General features: G+C 44.4%; 2 protein-coding genes across 2 annotated transcripts in view; both read right to left on the bottom strand.

The window, feature by feature from the left end:
* Nucleotides 1-26064, bottom strand: part of LOC120468187 (uncharacterized) — a 147690-nt gene that overhangs the window by 76474 nt on the left and 45152 nt on the right. Inside the window, exon 5 of the mRNA XM_089127679.1 lies at nucleotides 11242-11301. Within this exon, the coding sequence (XP_088983805.1) occupies nucleotides 11242-11301 (60 nt within the window). The remainder of the gene's footprint in view (nucleotides 1-11241; nucleotides 11302-26064) is intronic.
* Nucleotides 17573-21185, bottom strand: LOC148964974 (uncharacterized). Its single transcript, XM_089127678.1, has 2 exons — nucleotides 21128-21185; nucleotides 17573-20871 (listed from the first exon to the last, which is right to left on the bottom strand). Exon 2 carries the CDS (start codon nucleotides 20769-20771, stop codon nucleotides 18417-18419), a length of 2355 nt encoding a protein of 784 aa, XP_088983804.1. The 5' UTR covers nucleotides 20772-20871; nucleotides 21128-21185; the 3' UTR covers nucleotides 17573-18416.

Here is a 26064-nt window from a genome sequence, read left to right on the forward strand (position 1 = left end):
ATAGTTGGGTAATTATATTGTATATTTGCGGATATCAGGGAGCTACTTAGCCTGGGTTTCCCCATGCTGCCTTGCTGCAGTGTGATTTTATTTACGCTGCTAGGCAGCCTGGACACCATGAACCAAACTTTCACCTGAGACAGGGAACCAATCACAGAACGGGGAGGGAGCAACAAGACAATGACGACTTACATGCGACACACCGAAGCAGTTACTTTGTTTATATTTATGGATCCATCTTGGCAGTGGACGTTAAGTTACCTTTTGATACAACCTTTGTGTATACATAAAGCTCCTAAATCTCTGACCCATCATCTTCTTCCTCGTCTAATTTTCTGTCGCTCTACAAACGTCATCTGGTATAATTGAACCGATTGGCTATAAGTTACGTAAAGGCGCATTTGATAGACATTCGTAGCACCCAATAATACGGCTCTGTGCATTCGTAAACCACGCCTCAAATACGAGAAAATTAACATGTGGTATCCAGATCACGTCTCATTCTCAATGATATGTGGTCTGGCGTTAGCCAGGCTAGGAGCTGCTATTAACATGCAGGCTATTTAAATTGCTTTTAAATGTGAACTCACTTATCACTTTCACTTTCATGTGTATAGGGCGTGGCGGTATTTACCACACATTTTACAAGATAAGATATTTGTCAATGACGGTCAGGATCTGTTGAGCACCAAATCCTCAGACATCGTCCTGTCAGTTATCTTTCCTTACTATCTTCATGTAATGTCACGATTCCTGTCTTGTGTGGACTATTTGTTATTTCTGTTTATCTCTCCAGGTATTTCAAACTAGCCCCACCCCCTTGTTATCTTGTTTAGCTTGTTTGTCCCTGTGTATTTATAGCCCTTGTGTTTAACTTGTTACTTTGTCAGTTGTTGTATATGTAATGGTTGCTTTTGTTCCTCGTGGTTTTGTTCCTTTGTTCTGTTTTATCTGTTAATACTTTATTAAAATCTTGCGTTCCTCAGCTCTTTACATAATAAGTGATATCCCTTTAGGGGCGTCATAGAAAACATTAATCGTTTTCAGATTTTAAAAAAATTATCATTATTATTCTGTTGTTCTCATTGTCTGACATCGAATCTCTTCCGAATTCGGATTATCAGTGCGCGTTATTCGTCAGCGTTTTTCAACACATTTTTTTGTGTTCACACCTAAGCGATTTTCGCTGACGATGAGACGAGTGAACATGCAAGTTCATTCCCTGACATTAGATGGCGCCAATTTGCTCTGCAATGCCACTCCATTTCAGTTTTCTTTTATCAAGATTTTTGTAGTCCCTGTGGCGTTTGTCATATCGTTCTTTATGTTCTAGCACCAACGAGAACAGCAGCTCTACATTCATCTTCCTCATCTTATTTCTTCGTTGCTGTGCAGACGGTGACGGTACTTGGCGTATATCTTCTTCGCCGTAGCATATGTGTGCTCGGCAAGACAGTCTTGTGTTTAAGCACCCCCAAGTTATGTTTTACTGCAATTTCAGAAGCTCCAAACACGTGAGCAAAAGCGCCAATCTCATTGGTCGGATAGTTTTTGACGCAACACGTCACACTAAAGAAACGAACCCGAGGCGTATTTAAAAAAATGACGCTTTTACGAGTGGCGTTTTACGCGCCGGTGTGCACACTCACATTGGCGCCCTTTGTTTAGTCACGAGGCGTTAAACGTCGGCGAATAACGCGCACGAAATTCGTCCCGGTGTGAACAGGCCTTTAGGCTTTGGACACATCCCTATTTTCTACACCTAGACTGGGGTATGTGCCTAAGTTCCCCACAACTGTGGTGTGATCTACTGAAAGAACTATTACCTGTAGTGGAAGAGCCTCTCCTCAATATTATTAACTCGTCTTTATCTTTAGGTCATGTCCCAAAAACATATAAGCTGGCTGTAATAAAACCGCTCATTAAGAAACGTCTCGGTTACGTATGTAACCCTCGTTCCCTGAGTAGGGAACGGAGACGTTACGTCAGAAGTGACGGAGATTGGAGATTGGGGGTTTCGCATAGAAAGCCAATCCTCTTCGAGTATTTAAACACGAGCCAATGGCATGCAATGCCTTGGGGCTGCGGAATTTGCATAGCGTACTCCGCCCTACTCCGTGAGTATAAAAGGAGGAAGTGAACGCAACCGCAGTATGTCTTCGCTGAGGAGCCAAGACTGAACTCGGCGTCTACCCAGCGATACAGCAGAAGTGGCAGGGAGACGTAACGTCTCCGTTCCCTACTCAGGGAACGAGGGTTACATACGTAACCGAGACGTTCCCTTTCGTAGTCACTTCGAGTTACGTCAGAAGTGACGGAGATTGGGGGTCTGTGCCATCACGCCATCTTCAAGCTGTCTTCCAGTGCCCTGCGAAAGTCTGGACCCCCGAGCCTTACCTCTTTTTTTTTTTTTTTTTTTGGGGATCCGACTTTGACACAGGATTACCAAGGTACACTGGGAAACATATCCCGGAAGGGACATGCTACCAGCTGCCTACCGAAGGGAGGACTTATGAATACACATATGGCCACATAGGAACACATATGGAACACTGGAGTACCAACCGCAGGTGGCTACTAATTTCAACTCCAGGGGTGGCAGATGGCTTGCCAAGGGAAGACACATGCTCAGAGAGGCTTACAGTGGATAATACACATGAGACGGTTACCATGGGGAACCGTGCGCATGGAGGCACCTAGCCAGCATCCAGAGCAACAGCAGTGGTGCCCGCATCGTCGGTGCTGGAGGACTCAAGACTTCAATGAAAGAACTGAGGAAATATCGCACTTATCCAGTCCGGGGAGTGGAGTGGCGAGCAAGCGAAGACACCTGAGCGGATCCAGAACTGGCCGAAACGAGTACGTGAGAGGATACCGGCTCAATCCGCAGATTATAGAATCTGGCGAAGGTGTTGGGTGTCGCCCAGCCTGCAGCTCTGCAGATGTCTGTTAGCGAGGCGCCGTGCGCTAAAGCCCAAGAGGAGGCTGCACTCCGAGTGGAATGGGCCGTCACACCAAGGGGGCACGGAAGGCCTTGCTGCTGGTAAGACAAAGCAATGGCATCCACTATCCAGTGGGACAGCCGTTGCTTTGAGAGAGCCCTTCCCTTCTGGCTCCCTCCATGACAGACAAAGAGCTGGTCTGAGGTCCTGAAACACTGCGTTCTGTCGACATAGGTGCGGAGAGCACGTACCGGACAGAGCAGTGCCAAGGCTGGGTCTGCCTCCTCCAGAGGCAGCGCTTGCAGGTTCACCACCAGGTCCCGGAGGGGAGTGGTAGGAACCTTGGGCATATATCCAGGCCGGGGTCTCAGGAATACGTGAGAGTAAGCCGGCCCGAACTCCAGGCACACTTCGTCAACAGAGAGTGCGTGCAGGTCCCTTACTCTCCTGATGGAGACCAATGCAATCAGGAGTGCTGTCACATAGGACAGGGCAAAAACTCTACCGACTGCAAAGGCTCCAGGGGAGGCCTCTGCAGAGCACCCAGGTCTACTGAGAGGTCCCCAGAGGGCAGGAGGGGAGGGAGGCGGATTTAGCCCCCTTGCTCCCCTCAGGAACCTGATGACCAGGTCATGCTTCCCCTAGACTTACCTTTCACTGCATCATGAGACGCGGCAATGGCCGCGACATAAATCCAAAGGGTGGAGGGCGACAGCCTACGCTCCAACCCCTCTTGCAGGAAGGAAGCACGACTCCGATCGAACATCTCCGGGGGTCTTCTCAGCGAGAAGAACACCAATTGACGAAGAGGTTCCACTTCAACGCATAAAGGTGTCTCGTGGACGACGCTCTTGCGGAAGTGATGGTTGCCGTCACCGCAGGTGGCAGTCGAACTCAAACCTGCCTCGTCCCGTCCTGGAGCCACACGTGCAGCCTCCAAGATCGGGACGAGGGTGCCACAGAGTGCCCCGTCTCTGAGAGAGTAGGTCCGGTCTCAGAGGAATAGGCCAAGGAGGTGTTGTCGCGAGGAGCATGAGTTCGGAGAACCACGTCTTGGTGGGCCAGTAGGGGGCTACCAGCAAGACCTGCTCCTCGTCCTCCTTGATCTTGCACAACACCCGTGCAAGGAGGCTCACTGGGGGAACGCACACTTGCGTGGGCCCCGTGGCCAGCTGTGCGCCAGCGCATCCGAGCCAAGAGAGCCGCGGGTCAGAGAATAAACTGGGCGCAGTGGGGCGAGTCCCGAGAGGCGAACAGGTCTATCTGTGCCTCCCCGAACTGGTCCCAATCAGCTGGACCGACCGGGGATGGAGTCGCCATTCGCCGGAGATGGGACGGGCCCGGGACAGCTCGACGGCTGCCCGGTTCCGGTCTCCAGGAATGTAAACTGCACGAAGGGACCTCAGGTGCTTCTGACTCCATATCAAGAGGTGGCGGGCGAGCTGCGACAACCGGCGCGAGCGTAGACCCCCCCTGGTGGTTGATGTACGCTACTGCCGTAGTGTTGTCTGAGCGGACAAGCACATGCTGGCCCTTGAGCACGCTCGGAAGCGGTGCCGGGCGAGCCGTACTGCCAACAGCTCGAGGCAATTGATGTGCATGAGGCGCTGGGCTCCTGTCCAGGAACCGGCGGCTGCATGCCCATTGCACATGGCACCCCAACCCGTGGTAGACGCATCCGTGGAGACAACGAGATGCCTGGAAACTCGCTGAATAGGGACCCCTGTCCGTAAAAAGCTGAGGTTCGACCACGGGAAGAAGGTTCGGCGGCACGTCGGAGTCACTGGAACTCGGAGCGAGCCGCGATGCCATGCCCACCTCGGGACTCGATCGCGAAGCCACAGCTGAAGCGGTCTCATATGAAGCAAACCGAGCGGCGTACCACGGATGCCATATGCCCCAGGAGCCTCTGAAATAGTTTCAGTGGAACCGCACTCTTGCCCTCGAACTGTCGAAGACAAGCCAGCAGTGAGTGCGCGCGCTCGTCGTGAGCTGCGCGGACATGGCGACCGAGTCTATCTCCATGCCGAGAAAAGAGATCCTCTGCATGGGGCAAAGTTTGCTCTTTTCCCGGTTGACCCGAAGGCCCAGACGGGCTAGGTGCCGCAGCACCAGGTCTCTGTGTTCGCAAACCTGAGCTCGAGAGTGTGCTAGTATCAGCCAGTCGTCGAGATAGTTCAGGATGCGAACCCCGTGTTCGCGAAGGGGAACAAGGGCTGCCTCGATGATCTTCGTGAAGACGCGAGGGGACAGAGCTAACCCGAATGGGAGAACGGCGTACTGGTATGCCTGGCCCTCGAAGGCAAACCGAAGAAACGGTCTGTGTCGAGGGAGAATGGAGACATGGAAGTACGCGTCCTTCAGGTCGATCGCTGCAAAACCAATCCTGATACCGAACACATTCGAAAATGCGTTTGGCCGTGAGCATTTTGAACGGTAGTCGATGGAGAGAACAGTTCAAAATGTGCAGGTCCAGGATCGGTCGTAACCCACCGGTCTTTTTTGGGGACAATGAAGTAGGGGCTGTAAGCCCGGACCTCACCTCGGCTGGAGGGACCGTCTCGATTGCACCCTTCACCAGCAGGGTCGCAATCTCCGCTCTCAAGACTGGGGCATTGCCACCAACCATCGTGGAGCGAACTCCCCTGAAGCGGGGAAGAGACCGTGCGAACTGAATCGCGTAGCCGAATCTGATCGTTCTGATGACCCAGTGGGATACCCGGGAAGCGCTAGCTAGGCTTCCAGGAAGTGAGCCAACGGGGTCATGCGAACCACAGACGTCCCCCCGGAGGGGCAGCGAGGCGGGTCGACCGGCATGCGTGCAGGAGTTACCCCGTCCGGATGCACCGTCGAAACCCGCTCCCCGACAGAAGAGACCAGGGAAGGCAGAGCGTTCCACGGGGGTCTGTTCTGCCGGGGGTCTGGCGACAGAGGGGGAAGGGATTGGCGTAGCCCGGGGACGACACACGCACCCTTCCGCGCCCTCCGAGACAGAGAGGAATGAACGGGGCGACGCACTGGACGTCGTGCGCGCTCATTCCAGTCTGTGTGCTCAATGACAGTGTCAGCTTTTCCTCAACCAGCTCAGGGAGCTAGCTAGAACAAAAGATTCTCCACCGGCCCTCCACCGGGGAAGGAGGGGCCCTGCCACCGCCTCCTGAGAAAAACCATGACACTATCACTGAGCGGCCCGCCTCAGGAACATCGCTTCGCCTGGCATTTAGCGGGGCACACGGCCTGAGGGGGGGGGGGGGGGGCGCTTACCTGTGGCCTCCTCCGCGACGCGAACCGGCTGAAGGCTGCTGCTGGGGCCGCGTGGGAGGGAAGGGAGCCGCAGGGGGCGTCCTCGGCGGCGAGCTGGCGGAGGCGTCCGAGCCGACGGCTGGTTGGAGGCAGCAGCTGGCCGTCAGGGCAGAGAAACCGCCATCGTCTGCTCCTAGGCGGTCGAGAAGTGCTGGGCAAAGTCCTGGACCGCACCGCCGAACATATGATGCTCCTGGACCACAGCGGTGGGCATCACCTGACCAAGGGAGCGAGAGACCGCCTCCGTGACCCGTTTAAGGACAAGGTAGGCGGCAGGCTCGCAGCTCGCTTGGTCCGTCACCTCCTCGTGCACATTCCTGAGCAGCTAGCTTTGTAGGTGCTCATCATATGCAGGGCGGAGGCTGCCTGTCCCGCCGCTCTACAGAATCGCGCCGCCATAGACGACGAGAACCCATAGGCTTTGGAGGGGCATCTGAGAGCAACCGCCGGTTGACCGGGGGAGCCCCAGCGTACCCACAGACAGCCGCATCGCCGAGGGGAGGAAGGGCGGGGAACTAAAGCACGCCTTTTTTTTTTTTTTAATTATTTATTTATTTATTTTTTTAGTGCGTGTCAGTTCCGCATGCAACTCGGGGAAAAAAGGAAATTGGGGTTGGCCGTGGCCGTAAGGCGGCAGCGTTACCCAAAAACCAATTATTCAGCCGCGAGAGATCGGGATGGGGCGGAGTTCCACCCCCCCCGATGCTCACGGACGCCCGAGATAGCACGGCCATCATCGCGGGATCAGACACGGCGGCGCTGACGCTCCCGAGGGAGGCAATGCGGCCGCATCCTCACTTCCCGAGGAGTCAAGCCCGCCTAGTGATGCTGTGATCGACATCGCATCATCATCTGGAGCGCTGCCCGAAGCAGCCGGTGCCACCGAAGAAGCAACCGACTGAATCGAACTAACGCTCGCTGGCTCTCGCACTGAGGCGGGAGGTGTGGCCCGAGGAATCGTCGGGGCTTTGTCCCACACCATCACCGTAAAATCACCAGGTCCCCGGGTCGACGGGCCCCCTATGGAGGAAACCGATCGAGCGGGGGGGACCGGGACTCTCACTCAAGTGAGATCATTGAGTCTCGACCTTAGTGTAGAGATGGTCATGTTCCCACAGAAGGAACATGAGTCATCCACGAACGCTGCTGCTGCATGCTGAAATGCCCAGGCATACAAAGCAGCGATCGTGACCATCAGATGACGACAGAAATCAACCACACCCAGAAGAACACGGGCGAACCGTCTTTAAAAAGACGTGCGCGTGCAGCTCTTTCAATGAGAGGAGGAAATTCACTCTTTCAGCGCTGAAGCGACCAGGGAGAAGCGCAAAGTCTGGCAGACCACTGCTCAGATCGCAGGCGATGCAGAATCTCGCTGGGTACCGCCGTCACACCAACACTGAAGAGGACGCTCGTCTCGAAGAGTCTTGAACAGTGCTTTCAGGAGTGAAGAGGTTCTCTTGGCTCCGAAGCGAAAACATACTGCGGTTGCGTTCACTTCCTCCTTTTATACTCACGGAGTAGGGCGGAGTACGCTATGCAAATTCCGCAGCCCCAAGGCATTGCATGCCATTGGCTCGTGTTTAAATACTCGAAGAGGATTGGCTTTCTATGCGAAACCCCCAATCTCCAATCTCCGTCACTTCTGACGTAACTCGAAGTGACTACGAAAGGGAACCGCAATTAGATCCAAATAACTTGGCAAATTACAGACCCATCTCAAATCTTCCATTTATGTCCAAAATACTTGAAAAAGTAGTGTCCGCTCAATTGTGCTCTTTTTTGCAAGAAAATGATATCTATGAAAAATTCCAGTCAGGATTCAGACCGCATCATAGTACAGAAACTGCGCTAGTTAAAATTACAAATGATTTACTTTTAGCTTCTGACCAAGGCTGTATCTCAATACTAGTCCTACTTGATCTTAGCGCTGCGTTCGACACTATAGATCATATAATACTCTTGGATCGACTACAAAACTTCACCGGTGTCCAGGGACAGGCATTAAGCTGGTTTAGATCGTACTTATCGGACCGTTCTCATTTTGTCTGTTTAAATGGGAAAAAATCAAAGATAACGTCAGTAGACTATGGAGTACCGCAAGGATCGGTTTTAGGCCCTCTGCTATTCTCAATATTTATGCTGCCACTTGGTAATATTATAAGAAAACATGGAATTAATTTCCACTGTTACGCTGACGACACTCAATTATATATTTCATCACGACCAGATGAAAACACTAACTCATCTAAAATGACAGAGTGTCTCAAAGATATAAAATGCTGGATGACGCGTAATTTCCTGCTATTAAATTCAGATAAAACGGAGGTATTAGTTATTGGTCCAAAAAACTACTCACAAAACCTCTCACAATACAACTTTAATATAGACGGATGTCCTGTTACTTTATCCACTACAGTAAAAGACCTGGGTGTTATACTAGACCGCAACTTGTCTTTCGAAAATCATATTTCATATGTTACAAGAACAGCCTTTTTCCACCTTAGAAACATTGCTAAGCTACGTAACATGCTATCTATTTCTGATGCAGAAAAATTAGTTCACGCATTCATGACCTCAAGACTAGATTACTGTAATCCTTTATTAGCCGGTTGTCCTGCATCCTCAATAAACAAGCTACAGTTAGTACAAAATGCAGCTGCTAGAGTTCTTACTAGGTCAAGAAAATATGATCATATAACACCGATTTTATCATCTCTACACTGGTTACCTATTAAGTTCCGCATCAACTACAAAATACTACTACTGACCTATAAAGCCCTAAAAGGTTTAGCTCCTATGTACTTAACGGACCTTCTTTCGCCCTACAATCCACCGCGTTCCTTAAGATCACTAAATTCAAGGCTTCTGGTCATTCCTAGGATATCGAAGTCCAGTAAAGGAGGGAGGGCGTTCTCGCATTTAGCTCCAAAACTCTGGAATGGCCTTCCCGATACGGTCCGAGCCTCTGACTCGCTGACACAGTTTAAAACTAGATTAAAGACGCATCTCTTTAGTCAAGCATTCACATAATGCTTACCTTCTAGTCCTCTGTTATGCCATACGGAACCGTTTGCCACTGAAACTGCTTAACGCACCAGTGGGGCTCGACAGCCTTTTAGACAAACGGGTCGGCGCGTATGGTCGGCGCGTATGGTTGGGTTGCGGAGAGTTCGGGTTACGGAGAGTTTGTGAGTTATAACGGAAATCATTATGAACATCAGCTATGCTAATTATTTCCCATCTGCCTTTCTGCTGTTATCTCGGGACGCTTGTCCCGAGAAAAATGGCGTTCGTCAGGTCCAGTTTTGTGTCCAGCCTCTCACGGGGATTTTGGATGCCCCAACGCCTGTGATGAGACGACTCAACGCCTGTGATGAGACGACTCAACGCCTGCGATATGTTATGGCGCCGTTTGATTCATAAACAATATTTATATTTAATATTTATATTTAAACAATATGAATGTAAGCCAGAGGAGAACTGGCCCCCGACTGAGCCTGGGTTCTCCCAAGGTTTTTTCTCCATCCAATCTGATGGAGTTTAGTTCCTTGCCACTGTCGCCTTGCTTTTGGCTTGCTTTGAGCTTGCTCAGTTGGGGTTATTTAGTGTTTAGCAATGTTGTTGATCTGTGTTGTGCTACTTTCATGTTATCACTGTGAAGCTGCTTTGATACAATCTGTATTGTGAAAAGCGCTATATAAATAAATGTGACTTGACTTGACTTGACTTGATCTATAGTGTTGCTGGCCTTTTGCTCTACTCCCTTTTGGACGACAGACCAGAAGAAGCTAAACTTGCCCAGTCAGAGCATCGGATGTTTATGTTCAAAAAGCTGCCCTGTGGCAAATGTATTATCAGTTGATTTGGGTCACCTGGACAATAAACCAAAGCAAGTGGAAAATCGTGATAATCGCTATTTCTCTTGCATAAGAGGCGTGTAGACAGACTTCACATATGGCTGTCAGAGCTCATTTAACTAGCAATATGGTGGCTTCCAAAGCCTTGTTGTCAGGGATATCCCTAAAAGTTTGTTAAGCGGTGGGCTGGTCCTCTCCGCACACATTTGTGAGGTTCTACGACCTAGACTTGGACACCTGGTCCTCATGTCCTTGGTTGTGCTCACCAGAACTTGCATGATTATTAACACATAATAACATCACAAATGTGGAAATAACAGTACAGCAATCAATATTTCTGTAAGATTTTCATACTCACAAACATGAAACACTATCTTTCTGAAGTGCTGTAAAAACACATCAGAAATTACCTATAAGGGCAATTTATTGTTTATCTGTTGGCCGTGTTGTGTTGCCTCTCGCTGAGTGTGTATTAATGAGCTTTTCCCTTCATCAATGACACTCAGGGTCGTGTCGCTGACGTCAAAGTTCACAGCCCTGTTTACAGCTCAGGTGAGAGATACTCGGGGAAGAGGTGTCACCTCTACGGTAATTAAAAAACCCAAGCATTCACTGAGGGGGCTGTCCTTCAAACGCCTGCATGCGGTTCTGGGAGAAGACTGTTTCTATACTCTGCTAGGAAATGGTTTGAGAAATGTGCAAAATTGCCTGAAATAGAACTCAATCCTCTCCTCCAAACACTGTGTAGTATGACTTATCGATTCATGATGATAGTAGTTCCTGTAAAATACAGCATGATGCAATATGATGAAGATTCTACATACAAATACTGTTTGTAGTGTTCGTCATTTGTATTTTACTGTTGGATAAAAGTGTCTCCTAAATTAATATTATGGATCTGTCTAAATAAATAAATAAACATAATATGGTCATGGAGGACAATCACCAAGCCAATCCCCTTGTGCCATGTGGTATTAGTGTAATTGTTTGTAAATGGCCTATCAGCCTGTGCCATCTAGAGTTTATGACTGAACTAGATGTACATTATATATATATATATATATATATATATATTATTATTATTTTTTTTTAATTTGTTAGGTTTTTTTTTTAAAAGATGGAAGAGATTGACATACCATAACTGAAGATGATGTGATACTCCTAGTGTCTTCCTCAGGTCCATCAGGTTCATCTCTCTGTACAACACATAAAAACACAGTTAACTCAGAAACACTATATTACTGTACATAATAATCAATTGAATATTTTTAAAGGGTCCAGGCATTTTTTTATTTTGATTTTAATAATATAGATGTATAACACAGTCTCATCCCAAAAAGTCATATAACTGACGTCTTGGGACGTCTTTTGACCATACGTCAATATCCGCCTTTTTAGGGCCCCCTTAAACGTCGGTAGATGGCGATCCCGGGCCGTCATACAACTGACGCTTTACCTTTAACGTCAGTTAGGTGACGGGTTAGGTTTAGGTCTGGGGTAGAGTTAGGATCCCATAACCTCATCTACCGACGTTTAAGGGTACCCTAAAAAGGCGAATATTGACGTATGCTCAAAAGACATCCCAAAACGTCAGTTATATGACGTCTTGGGATGAGACTGGGTTGAGATGTACAGTACTTGTGCCATACGGCAAAGTCAATTTAGTGCATCTATTGAAACTGTTAGAAATGATTCATTATGAAATATAAATCAAAACCATTTGCTCATATGGCCATCCACATTTACAATTTAAAGATACAGTGTCAAAAACAGTCTTTTTTATTATAAAGATCAGGGTGGAAAAACATGAAACGTTAAATTGTTACTGTGTTTGGTAGAGGAACCTTGACTAACATGGACTTCAGGCTGAAATATGGCAAAGATAATTCCATGCGTATACATCTTATATGATGTCACTCAAGTGCTCATCTATCTGTGCCTCATTATGTGCTGCCTCCTGATGTTATGATGGACATTCAGACGCTACAGGAAATGTGTTAAATGGCAGATGAGCAGTCACAGGAGAATAGTGGAAACAAGGGATTTCACTCTCTCAAACACAAATAAGTTTCTTTATTCAGAATTCAATATCACTATGACAACTCGAATGTTTATGTTTGTTAGTAAAATAATACTATTGCTATTGTACATTTAATGCTAGAGATTTGAAAAAAACCACAGTACTAATTACGTATTAATAGTTAATATATGACTAACCATATGTTTTCTGTTTACAACATCAGCAAAATAAGTGCTTTGTTCCAAACATTTTAGATTGAATGCAAGTACATAGTAGTTAGAGACACCTGATATAAAAATAATTTTTATTTATACATTTGACATCCATCCATACCTCCATTCCATATAGGATGTAAGAGAATTAGATCAACAGAATAATAATAAAAACTCTAAATAAATAATGTCCATATACCCATGAACAAAATGGCCATATTTTAGCACAAACAGTCTATCTCTCTTTCTCCTGTCAAACAGCAGTGAAACGTGGGCTTCTGACAGCTAGAAAGGCCTGCAGTTTCACACCGCTGTACTGTCAGGCAGAAAAGTCCTCGCTGAATTTAAAACAGACTACATTTCATTTGAGGGAAAAAAGGTAAAAGTGAAAGCGACGTCTCTTTCAATATTTATAGTTTTGTTTTTCTTTTAAATGCTTATCTTCATTTAGTTTGTCTGTACTTTTAAAAAGGATAGTTCTGTCAACTCTTGAGTGTTGGTGATGGAAATGACAATCTTGATATGTTTGGTCTTAGTGGAATTGATCTGCTACGCTGCTGCTGCTTCAGCAGATCAAGTATTTTTGGTGAAGAATCATCAACAGGAATCATCAATCATGAAGTGGAACGAAATTTATTGGGTATTTCAAACTTTTTTAACAGATAAAAAACTGAAAAATTGGGCGAGCAAAATTATTAAGCCCCCTTAAAGGGGTGGTTTGGGATTTTGGACATCGGGCCTCATTTCCAAGTGAGCCTTAGTGTTATTTATCAGTAAAGACATTTTTTTTTAAAAATCATCCAGTCGTCCCAGTTGCTTAGTTGGCCGGTGCTAGGCTAGCGCGAATCATTGGTATCTGTATTAGCATGCCATTAAAACAGTTAACCACTCCACAGTACACCAAAAGCACATCAATTATAACGCCAGACTATCGATGTAAATGTCTGTTGATAGAATAATGTTAGAAATCAAACTACTCAATGTAGTTTGACATATCAAAATATATTTCAATGATCGCATTACATTTACAGGAACTAGTTTCTCAGCAGTGGCGGAATTTTACTTTGCTCCGAGAGTAGAGTTGCGCCGGAAAGTAAACACAACAGAATCGCACTACGTTACAGTCGGAACGTCAAGTTAGCTAGTAGTAGCCTCGATTTTGAAACATTCGATCAGAATTTAAAGAATATTCAGCATGGTTTTTCACTGTATTTTTACAAATAAACCCAAAAAATGGTCAACAAAAAGTTTCCACAAATTTCCAATAAGAGATCGAGAAAGGAACAAACTGTGGCTTCTTGCTGCTGGCTTGGATATGGATACACCGACAGAGACACTACTAAAGGCCCGAATTTGTAGCGATCATTTTAGATCGGATGACTTCCCAGACAGCAAACTGACATTGAATCAACGTGGAAACGACGTCTCTCATGACATTGAAACAACGTTGATTTTGCTCATCGAATTAACGTTGAACCAACGTCAGACGCGGCATTCTTCAAAGCTAAATTAAAATCGAAAATTGGTTTGCTTTCATAACGTTGAAACAACGCGTTGATTTCAAGTTGATTTTCCGTTAGTTTTGAAAGAATGACGCGTCTGACGTTGGTTCAACGTTAATTCGATGAGCAAAACAATGTCAGATCAACGTCGTTTCGATGTCATATTTCCACGTTGATTCAATGTCAGTTTGCTATCTGGGTTTGTACAAAGTGATAGAAACGACAACAAGTCACTGAGTTTGAATGCAGTTCCAGCCGTCTTTCCTGATGCACCAACAGCTACAGATGAACAGGTAATAACTTTTGTTAGTCTACTCTAACCTCCAGCTAATGAAGCTACTCTTTCATAACTGATAGATCGACAGTGACAACGTTAGTGGAGATAACGTTACAGTTCAATGCATTGTGGAGAGTGACACTATAGTGTAACTAACGTTAGTAGCGATAATGTTACAGTTCAAGGCATTGTGGAGAGTGACACAATAGTGTAACTGACGGTATAACGTTAGTATTGGATCTCAGATGTTAAATGTATCCAAAGTTCGTTGGAGTTGTAGAAACTTGATGGTGTGTCTGATTAAAACACATGGAAAAAATACCAGTCCTTTGCTCTCTTTTATTTTCAGTTCAGGATGATAAAGTCTTAATTCACATGGAGCTGACATGATGCCAATGAACAGATGTTAATGGAGGGAGAGGATAAACAGGATGTACAAGATGGTCTTTAGTCACTACAAACAATACAATAAAGGAAATTAAACTCATATAATTCATCAGTAACATATCAACAACATATATTTTAAACAATTGGCAAAACAAACTTACTCAACGCATCCTAAGGAAAGGACATGGTTGGGTGTCCATTCCAACCACCACACCTCACCAATACAAAAGGAAAAAAGGGAGGAAGTGAGGTCTACTTATAGACCTTGCCCAGGGGGTGTATGGGTAATGTAGTGAAACTGACAAAAGGATTGTGGGATATGAAGTGCAAATATGTAAGGAGAAAGAAAAAAAATAAATAAAAAGTATAATTAAATGATCAAATTCACAACAGCCGCCCCCAAATACAGTCATGTATTTGCTATTACTCATCTATTTCAGGTAATGGAATCAACTTAGCAACTGGACGTACATACGTCTTTCCATTAATATCAATCTCAGCTACTCTGACACGTCCATCCTGACTAGGTAAGAGGCGTACTACCCTGCCAATGGGCCATGATGGTCTTGGGAGTTGAAAATCAATTACTAACATGACAGCAGAGTCATTTAGATTAGGTTTTTCTCGATTCCATTTTTGACGGAGCTGCTGACCTGGTAAGTAATGTCGGATAAAAGATGTCCAAAACTGGTCAACGAGGGCCTGGCTGTGGCGCCAAGATCTGCGGCCAAGGAGCTTAGTATTGGCATAAATCACCTGAGGTAAAGACGAATCTCGCCGCCCCATGAGGAGGAGATTTGGAGTAATGGGGTCGAGGTCTGAAATGTTTGAAGAGGCGTAACCAAGTGGCTTTGAATTTAACACTCCTTCAACTTCTGTCAAAACGGTCTGTAGAACTTCCTCTGATACGGTTTGACTGCCGAGTACCACCCGCAATGCTGTTTTAACAGAACGGACCTCTCTTTCCCATGACCCCCCAAAATGAGGAGCTTGTGGTGGATTAAATTTAAATTTGATCTGCTGCTTTTCCAATTTGTCTTGTAGCTCAGTGGGAAGGTTCTGGAAGGCTTCCTTTAACTCTCTTGCAGCTCCACGGAAATTGCTTCCCTGATCACAAAGAATTTCATACGGCCTACCTCTCCTGGATATGAAACGACGTAGGCCCATTAGAAAGCTGTCCACATCTAAACTGCTCAACAAATCAAGGTGCAGGCATCGAGTGGTCTGACACTTAAACAGAATGCCCCATCTCTTCTCTGTTCTACGGCCAATATTTACATGGAAGGGACCAAAACAGTCCATTCCGGTGGACCAAAAGGGAGGTTTGAACAACCGGAGCTTGGAGAGTGGAAGATCTGACATTTGAGGAATAGATGGCTTGGCTCTCCACTTCCTACATTGAAAACAAGACCACTGATGTTTTTTTACGGCTTGTCTCCCTCTAATAATCCAGTAATTGCGTCGAAGTTCTGAGAAAACTCTCTCTGGACCAGGATGGAAAAGTTTCTCGTCACAGTCCTTAATAATTAACTGGGTCAATGGATGTTTGGGGTCGAGGACGATTGGATGAACCATTCCAGGTTCCATATCCTCTACACGCCTGAGCTTACCGCCCACTACAATAAGTCCCGTTTCTTCATTGAATTCGGGATAAAGTGTTAGGAGACAACTTTGAGGTTCAATGGGCTTTCCTTTCGTTAAACACTGATACTCGGAGGGAAAACTTTGTTGCTGGGCTTGTCTCAAAAGGAGATTTTGGACAGAAGAGGCGTCACAAGAGTCCTCACTATGTTGTCGCAGTAACACATTTGTTGCAAACTGTAACTCTGACCATGATTTAAAACGGGCAGGATCTGGGAGTACAATATCATCCAATTGTGTTAACCCACAAAAGAGTGGTTTACGAAGCTCAGGATCAGGACTATCAGATGTAGATACTAGATTTTTGGGCCATTCATCTGGAGAAAATTTCAGAAACGTTGGACCTTGTCGCCATCTATGATCAGGTTTGGCTAGCTCTACAAGAGTTTTGCCTTTCGTAATGTCATCTGCTGGATTCTGTGCAGATGGAATATATCTCCAAGAAGAGGGATCAGTGAGCTCTAATATTTCAGTGACTCTATTAGCTACAAAAACTTTGTAACGGCAGGACAGGGAATGCAGCCAAGACAAGACAGTTGTCGAGTCGGACCATAAGACAATATTTGTCAAAGGATGAGTCAATTCATTCTGCAGGAGTTTACAAAGCTGTGCACCTGTTAGAGGAGCGCAAAGTTCAAGACGAGGGATGGATATTTGCTTTTTTGGGGCAACTCGAGATCTTGCCATGACGAAGGAAGTATGTACCACACCCTTGTCAGTTCCCATTCGCAAATAGGCTACAGACCCGTATGCGCTCTCTGAGGCGTCGCAAAATATATGCAACTCTCTGGATGTGATTTGGTCGGAAGGTAAACTTAGATAACAACGTGGAAGCTGTATTAATGACAGGTCAGGGAGCTCAGTTTCCCAAGCCTTCCAGGCCTGTTGAATAGGATTTGGCATAAGGGGATCATCCCAGCCCCGGGACTTCATCCAGCATTGTTGTATGATGACTTTAGCTCGCGTTGTAAAGGGGCTTATGTAACCCAATGGGTCATACTGACTGGCAAGAACTTTATATATATTACGCAGAGTTGTTGTCTTATTCTCCACTGTTCGGGATCGATACCCTAATGAATCAGAGGGACAGTGCTAACTCAGACCCAGAGCTCCTTCTTTGGGATCTAAACTGTCTTGATTGATCCACAGTTCAGCATTCTCAGACCTGGCTTCAGGAGGGAGATGTCGGACAACACCAGGCTGGTTACTTGCCCACTGTCTAATTTCAAATCCTCCACTCATCAGTAAAGAACGCATTCGGTCTAAGAAGTTCTTAGCAGATTGCACATTTGGGAAACTCTCTAAGCAGTTGTCAACATAGAATGACTGAAGTACAGAGCTCGCTATATCTTCATACCCTTCTTGGTGATCATGGACATGCCTTTGTAGAGCATATGTTGCGCAACATGGACTACATACCGCGCCAAAGGGCAAAACTTGCCATTCGTAGATGTCAGGTGGATTTGTGCTCTGCATATTGCGCCACAGGAAGCGTAGGAGAGAACGGTCTTCTGGTAATAGCCTAACTTGATGGAACATGGATTTTATATCCCCACTAATGGCCACTGGGCACTGACGAAACCGGAGTAGGACACCAAGTAAGGAAGGGCCCAACTGTGGACCAGGAAGAAGTTGACTGTTAAGTGACACACCTTTATATTGATAGGAACAATTGAAGACTATTCTCCTTTTTCCGTTATGCTCCACAATATGATGAGGAATATACCACGATTCATCAGATGAGTCATGGGGAAGTTCCACTTTGGAAACATAACCGGATTCCTCCAACTTAGCAATCTCTTGGTTGTACACAGCAGCAGTTTTAGGATTTCTCTGGAGGCGTCGTTCGATACATCTGAGAGAAGACATAACTGCATTTGGTGTGGTCCGCAGCTTTATGGCGGAAGAAGCGCGCAAAAACGGAGTGGCATATCTTTTCACACCATCCACATCAACTTTTTTAGACTTGGAGGCCAACAATTCCATAGCTGCCTGATCTTGCTTAGACCTAGTAATGACTTTCTCATTCCTGAAAGGAAGGATGTCTACTTTCCATAATTTCTCCACATCATGGCGAAGTTCTTCTAGGGGATTAGCGATGGTAAAAAGACCCTGAGTCTCATCAGTGTTAGGAATCGGTATTGGGCCTTGAAGTACCCATCCTAACCTGGTCTGTATTGCAGCTGGAGATTTAGGAGGCCCGAAATACACCTGATCAATGGGATTTATCAGGTGTGGATAGTCTGCACCGATAAGAACAAGTGGTTGGACATTAGAGAAGGCTGGAAGGGTCTCGAAGATGTCTGAAACGTCTCTGCAAGATCTCAACAGGATACGTCTGTTCTGCCAGTCCCAATCTAGCAGCAGAAAAGGCATTGGAAATGGAATACTTCTTTTCTGGATTGGTCATGGAAGATATTTCAAAGGTTACAGAAGAACCTTCAAGTGCAAGGGTATCTTGACGTATAGTTCTAACAATTAGGGACTCAGGTACCCCATTGAGGCCCAAAGACTCAGATGCTTGAGGTAGCAACATGGTACGTTCTGATCCATCATCTAAGATGGCATAGGTTTGCAAGGATCTTCCTTTACAATGGAGAAGTACTTCAACAACTTTAAGCAAGACCCTACCAGAACCTCCAAGGCGACTAAGATAGAATGTACCGTTATCTTGGTCACGACAATTAACTCCATGAAGGATACCAAGATGTCTGCCTTTGCACTGTGGACAGGGTTTCTTCAAGTCACAGTTGACAGCTAGATGGTTAAGCCCGCATCTCCAACATCTTTTGTTCTCTCTAATCCATGCATCCTTCCTGGTGTCTTCTAGAGATTTAAAAGAGGGGCACAGGCCAATGAAATGATCTCTACTGGAACAATAGGCGCATGAATATTTGGAACTCCATTCTCCATCTCTCACATTCTGGGGTTGCTTATTAATGGATCTTGGCACAACAGAATTACTGTTAACTCCGTACAAGACTGTTCGAGTGTTAACGGAAGTCTTTGGTTGAGGTTTACTCAGGAATGGTTTTGGAAAGTCACTAACCTGATCAGCCATTGCTTGACACTCAGCTACTTCTTGGAGCCAAGCGGAAAAGCTAATCAGGTTGTAGCTTTGACCCTTTAGGATTGTACGGGCATAACGGGCAAAGTTGGTCACATGCTCGGTGGGCAGTTTACTGAGTAGTTGCTGTACATGAGAAGCACATGATAATTCAGATTTAACTTGGTCTTGGCCCGAAGATTGGAGCATGCCAACCAAAGCTCGAACCTTTAATGCGAAGCTACTAAATGCTCTGCGGTCACCTGGTCTCACCCTGGGGAGAGCTAGAATGGCTTTGATTTCTCTCAAAACTAGTTGGTGAGGTTGCCCATATTTCTGCTGTAGTGCAAAATGAGCCATACTGTAAGGCCTAGGATCGTTAGCATAAGCTAAAGCTAGATCACGAGCTGGAGAAAATTTTAAATGATCTAACAAGATATGGAATTTGTAATGTTCTGGCTCATGGGGTGACAACAAATTTGTCAATGCTAGCAGCAACATTGCAAATTCTTGGGGATCATCATTAACCAGGAAAGGAAAGGTAGGTCCCTGAACACGAGAAGTAGGATAGGAAGGAACAGGATATGATGCATAATATGGTTGGGAATATGGATAAGGATGAAGGAATGGAATTGCAGTTGACTGGGTAGTGGGAACAATTGGTTGAATGTGTGGGGCAGGAGGTTGTACAACATCATTCCCTACCTGACCTACAGATTGCATGTGAGGGCCTACATTAGCTGAGGCTACATGAGGAATTGCCGAGCTAGAGGATGGTCCTAATGGCTGTGAATACTGAGAAACAGCATACCGAGGCTGTGGAGGTAACTGTGCTGATGTTACTTGTGAGGATAACTGAGAATGAACCATGGCAGAGGAAAAGGAACTACATGGTAAAACTGGTTGTGGTGGACCAGTTGGTTGTACCAACACTGGTGATGTTTGCACTTGAGGGGACTGACAATTAGAAGGCCCAGGAACCAATGGAACAATAGAAGGTTGTAACATACTAAATTGTAGTTGTGATGCTATATCATGTGTGTGCATCTGTTGTGGTGGACTTCGTAACAATGAGGAAGGAGGAAGAGGCAGAGAACTAGGCCTACTAAATGGAAGCAGTGAAGGAACAGTTGAGGAATTACATTTCCCACATGTAGGTTTCTTTTCAGCTGTCTTAATACATGCACACAATTCTTGAACAATAGATGGATTAACTAATGCATTATCATCATCATCAGAAGCATCATCAAAAGACTCAGAAAATTCAGAATGTCTGGAAGAAACTACTAACTGTGACATTTTAGACATCATCTCACCAAGCATACCCTTAAGTCCAAGTATTTCTTGTTTAACATCCATATCGAGCAAATCATGTTGAGGCTGTTCACAAGGAGCCGATGAGCTTGGGGAATGTCTTAAAGGTGGATTTTCATACTGAGTTTGGTGATGATCACTTACAACTAGTGTTGGTGAGGGAGGTGGAGGAGGACCATATTCTCTCACCATACAGTCAACAAAACGGGCAGGAGGTCTTCTGCTTCTTAGGCTGCGCCGGATTGCAGGTCTTGCATGGTAATCCATTCCACCAAATTTCTATCTCCGGCTCGAAGGACCATATATTGGATCTCAGATGTTAAATGTATCCAAAGTTCGTTGGAGTTGTAGAAACTTGATGGTGTGTCTGATTAAAACACATGGAAAAAATACCAGTCCTTTGCTCTCTTTTATTTTCAGTTCAGGATGATAAAGTCTTAATTTACATGGAGCTGACACACATGATGCCAATGAACAGATGTTAATGGAGGGAGAGGATAAACAGGATGTACAAGATGGTCTTTAGTCACTACAAACAATACAATAAAGGAAATTAAACTCATATAATTCATCAGTAACATATCAACAACATATATTTTAAACAATTGGCAAAACAAACTTACTCAACGCATCCTAAGGAAAGGACATGGTTGGGTGTCCATTCCAACCACCACACCTCACCATTACAAAAGGAAAAAAGGGAGGAAGTGAGGTCTACTTATAGACCTTGCCCAGGGGGTGTATGGGTAATGTAGTGAAACTGACAAAAGGATTGTGGGATATGAAGTGCAAATATGTAAGGAGAAAGAAAAAAAAATAATAAAAAGTATAATTAAAGGATCAAATTCACAACAGTTAGTTACACTATTATTTATTGAAGGTTTTCAATATTATCTATTGAAATAAACTCTGTTTCTGTAGTGATGACGAGTATCAGCGGCAGGTAATACACTTGCGTGATTGATTGTCATGTGGACCGGCTCTCTCGGTTGCCTAGGTAACATATCACTCTGCTGCTGTAGACTATGCTAATAGATAGAGGGAACAAAGTATAACTATTGCAATGCGATGAAAGGGTAGTTTGATTTCTAACATTATTCCCTCAACAGACATTTACATCGATAGTCAGGTGTTATAATTGATGTGCTTTTGGTGTACTGTGGAGTGGTTAAAACTGTTTTAATGGCATGCTAATACAGATACCAATGATTCGCGCTAGCCTAGCACCGGCCAACTAAGCAACTGGGACGACTGGATTATTATTTTTTTTTTAAATGTCTTTACTGATAAATAACACTAAGGCTCACTTTGAAATGAGGCCCCATGTCCAAAATCCCGAAGCACCCCTTTAAAGTCCCTGTGAACCGGAAGTTGCAAACGATTTTTCTCCAGTGCTGTGACGTATTTCCAAGTGAAACGGAATATTGAACAGAGGGCAGGGTTTTACTCTAGCGCTCCTCCTCTCCATCTCTCGCTCATAGCAAACTAACGGTTTGAGGGGAGTGGTTAAGCGTTTCCCCACCCAAACTGTGAAACCTACGTCATCAGAAAAAGAAACTTGCTGCGTCCCAATTCGCCTACTTATACTACGCCCTAAAAGTATGTACTCTTTTTGTGAGGAAAAAGTACATACTTTTGAGTGTGTAGCAAAAGAGTAGGCAAGCTTTGGGACATACTATCACGTCATCTTTAACGGACAGCTCTGTCGCGTGCTGCGTGCATCCTGTCACCGTAAACTGCCCTGTCAATCATCATGTCACAGTTAAAATCCTCCATTCTATTTAATTTTATTTCCTACCGTTTCGGAGAGCACGTTCATCTGCCAGTTGTGGGTCTTTCATGCTCTCCTAGTGTTTGCAATTTGAATATAATGATGCATTTAAAACGTAATGGCTAAATGTGTCTTTACAAAAGTTCACAGTGCTGCTGCAAATGAAATATAATGTAGACAACATTGAATAAATTCATTTTCGTTAGGTTAGATACTGATAATTAATCACTCAAAGCTCTTTATCTAAACCTCTCTACACAACCGCGGGGACTCGCGCGTCCTCCGTATCGACTATGTGTCTGTAGTTTTTTAACACTTTTTACTCGTGTTTGTAGTTCTAACCGAATCCTCGTCCAACGCACAATGGTTTGTGGGCAACATCAGCCGTTAGAGTGTGCATCGATCTACACTTCGGATTCTGACCTGAAAAAGTAGACCATCCGGGTATCTTTGAAACACTCATTTCAACATACTACGATTTGGGACGCACTAATTCTGTTTTCGAATACTATTTAGGACGGATAGTATGTGAATTGGGACGCAGGGACTGTTCCAGACCGGAAGTAACTTTTCAGATTTTGATTAAAGATTACTAAGGTAAAACATTTTTTTAATATATATTCACTTGCACGGATTAATTGTTCACCACAAGACTAGTAATATGCGCTAACAAAGTAAATAGGTTCAATTTTGATTTCACGGGGACTTTAAGTTAATACTTTGTAGCGCCACCTTTTGCTGCAATTACAGCTGTAAGTCGCTTGTGGTATGTCTCTATCAGTTTTGCACATCGAGAGACTGAAACAGCCCGAGCTCAGTGAGGTTGGATGGAGAGCGTTTGTGAACAGCAGTTTTCAGTTCTTTCCACAGATTCTCCATTGGATTCAGGTCTGGGTCAGTCTTTGACTTGGCCATTCTAACACCTGGATATGTTTGTTTGTGAACCATTCCATTTTAGATTTTGCTTTATGTTTTGGATCATTGCCTTGTTGGGTGGTTTCACTTTTTTGCATTTTTAAGCCGTGTAAATGAAAGGCACGTCCGATAAAATAATTTTACGTTTTCCCGCTAGTGTTCTTGTGTAAACAGGGCCTGAAAGTAAAGGGCCTGAATAATTTTGCTCACCCAATTTTTTCAGTTTTTTATTTGTTAAAAACGTTTGAAATATCTAATAAACTTCGTTCCACTTCATGATTGTGTCCCACCTGTTGTTGATTCTTCACAAAAAATGACGTTTGATTTTATGTTTGAAGTCTGAAATGTGGCAAAAGTAGGGTTGGGTATCGTTTGAATTTGAACGATTCTGATTCCGATTGCGATTCCTTGTTTCGATTCCGGTTCCTAACGATTCTCGATTCCGATTCTTTTAAGAGGCAGGGTCAAAAAAGTTTAGCTAACCTTGCTAACCAATGGCCTTTCTAAAGGAAATAATCCTTTCTGAAGGAAATACTCCTTCTGTAAAAATACTCCTTTTGTCACAAATTTTGCATTTTGCCAAGATTTAGTTATTTTTAGAAAAGTGAAGCCACACTTTGGATCGCCGACGTAAGGTACTCATGTTCGACTCGCGTGGTTATGCCAACACTTCCGGTAGACGCTTCTTCATTGGTGTTGTTCAGCGGTTTCTTCTTACGCTCGGCGGACTGTGAATATCGAAACTAGGAATCGAAATTTTAACTTTTGAACGATTCCGGGAAAAATGAAAAGTTAGTCTTGGTTCCAATCGATACTCGATTCTCGATACCCAACCCTAGGCAAAAGGTCGAAAAAGTTCAAGAGGGCCGAATACTTTCGCAAGGCACTGTAAGACATGCTGCTGCACAATACATCATTGGTGAATTTGTATTTAAAGGTTGAGCAGCAAGCTCATTGGCTACTGATCCAGCAGGAACCAATCAGCTGTGCCCTATTGAAAATTATGTGACTGAATGCAGATTGAGTTAAGGACCAATCAGCCTGAGCCATCTAGATTATCATGACAGAACTTTGAATTTCTGACTCCAAATTCTGATTGGATGAGCCCAACTCAATGAGATGAGAAAACATAGCTATGTTACGAATATGCAGGTTCATACAAGTTTATATGATGTGATTACTGTAATATGAAAATGTACGATTTGTATAAATGAATTGAGTATGAAACTTTATGCCCAACCCCATCCCTAAACCTGCTCCCCATTGGGGCGAGATCAGATCATATGAAAAATGCACAATGTACAAATTCATATGAAGATACAACAAATCTAAAAAGTTAGAAATTGTAGTGAGAATGTGCGAGATGAACCATTCGACGTTACTGTAAAATGTCAATAAATACACTTGTGACCATACTTACATTAATTCACCTAGATACTACATTGCTTAGAATTCATTAAAATACAGTGCATCCACATCGCTCAATTCTTTTCACATTTTGTTATGTGTTTCTATAGCATATGATTACTATGTCTTCAGGCATGAACAAAAAGGAAAGTAATTCCATGATTAAAAGCCCAAAGCTAAACATGGGAATAGTACATTTTTATTCATAATCTATGAGATTTAGCGGCCCATTAACATATCTAAATGATTTACATATGGTACAGAGACCCTCTAGTCATAAATAATTTAATATCACAACATTTCCTGAAGGAGTAGCTCATCAGGGCCACATTAAACTTTAATTACTCTGTTAAAATCACAGTTATGATTCAATAACTTGCTCGGAAAACTAAATGTACCTCAACAGATTACTGAGATGGAAATAATAGCAGTGGACAAAAACAGAGAGAGGAATGGGGGAGGGAGAAAGATGGGAGGATGGATAGAAGGGATATGCATGTGTGTGTGTGTGTGTGCGCGCGAGTGTGTGTTTGTGGCCTGGTAATCCTACATTATGGGGTCAAAATTTCCCCATAAAGATGGCAATATGCCAAATCCTTGTGGTATCCATGAGAAAAACAGCTTATAAATCATATAGGTGCTGTTTTTTTTATGAAAATTTAAAAGTGCAGAAAGCTTTCTGTGATGGGAAAATGTAAGGGTAGGTGTAGGGTTAGGGAAAAGAATACACAGCTGTATTCAAATCATTATGCTTATGCAATGTCATCATTCAACATGAAAACAGAACAATTCCTCAAGTATTACCAAATCCTTCAGAACAAGGAATTACTAATTGTGCTAAAGTTTTATTACAGTATGCTGAAGTGAAAAGCATGATAACTCCCTAATAATGACTGAAGTAACTGTAAGTATTTGAGGTTTTAAAAAGGTTTTGAATAGTGATTTGAAGAAGATACTTTATGAAGACAGTTCACTTCGCGTATACAGACAGGAGCCATCTTAGGAAATAGTCTCGATAAGTCAAACCACGAACGTCGTGCTGAGTGATCTGAACTGTATGAAGTTCAACGAACTTCTGAACTGTATGAACGGCGTTCGAGGATCGACTTATCGAGACTATTTTTTAAGATGGCTCCTGTCTGTATACGCGAAGTGAACTGTCTTCATAAAGTATCTTCTTATTAAACGGTCTGTACACTTACAAAGTTCTCAATGCTTCGGTTTGCATGTATGGAGCCTGATTATGTTACTGTGTTAGTGTGGGGCTATTTTGAGCCTTGTCAGTGGTATAAACTAGCGATTTCTTTTTACTTAGTCAATCCCCCCATTACTAGCGTTATACGCTAAACAGTTTTTAGAGATAAAACTCCTTACATTCGATTATCATGAAAACAAATCTCAGAGAACGATTGACTAGGTACCGATGTTTTATTAGACCAAAGGTTCATTGTTCGCCGGAGTTCTCCT

Source organism: Pimephales promelas, chromosome 25, assembly GCF_988280905.1.
Source record: "Pimephales promelas chromosome 25, fPimPro1.hap1.1, whole genome shotgun sequence".
Lineage (NCBI taxonomy): Eukaryota > Metazoa > Chordata > Actinopteri > Cypriniformes > Leuciscidae > Pimephales > Pimephales promelas.

Coding starts and splice junctions, on each gene's coding strand:
- LOC148964974 (XM_089127678.1), bottom strand. CDS start 20,771: ATGGATTACCATGCAAGACCTGCAATCCGGCGCAGCCTAAGAAGCAGA.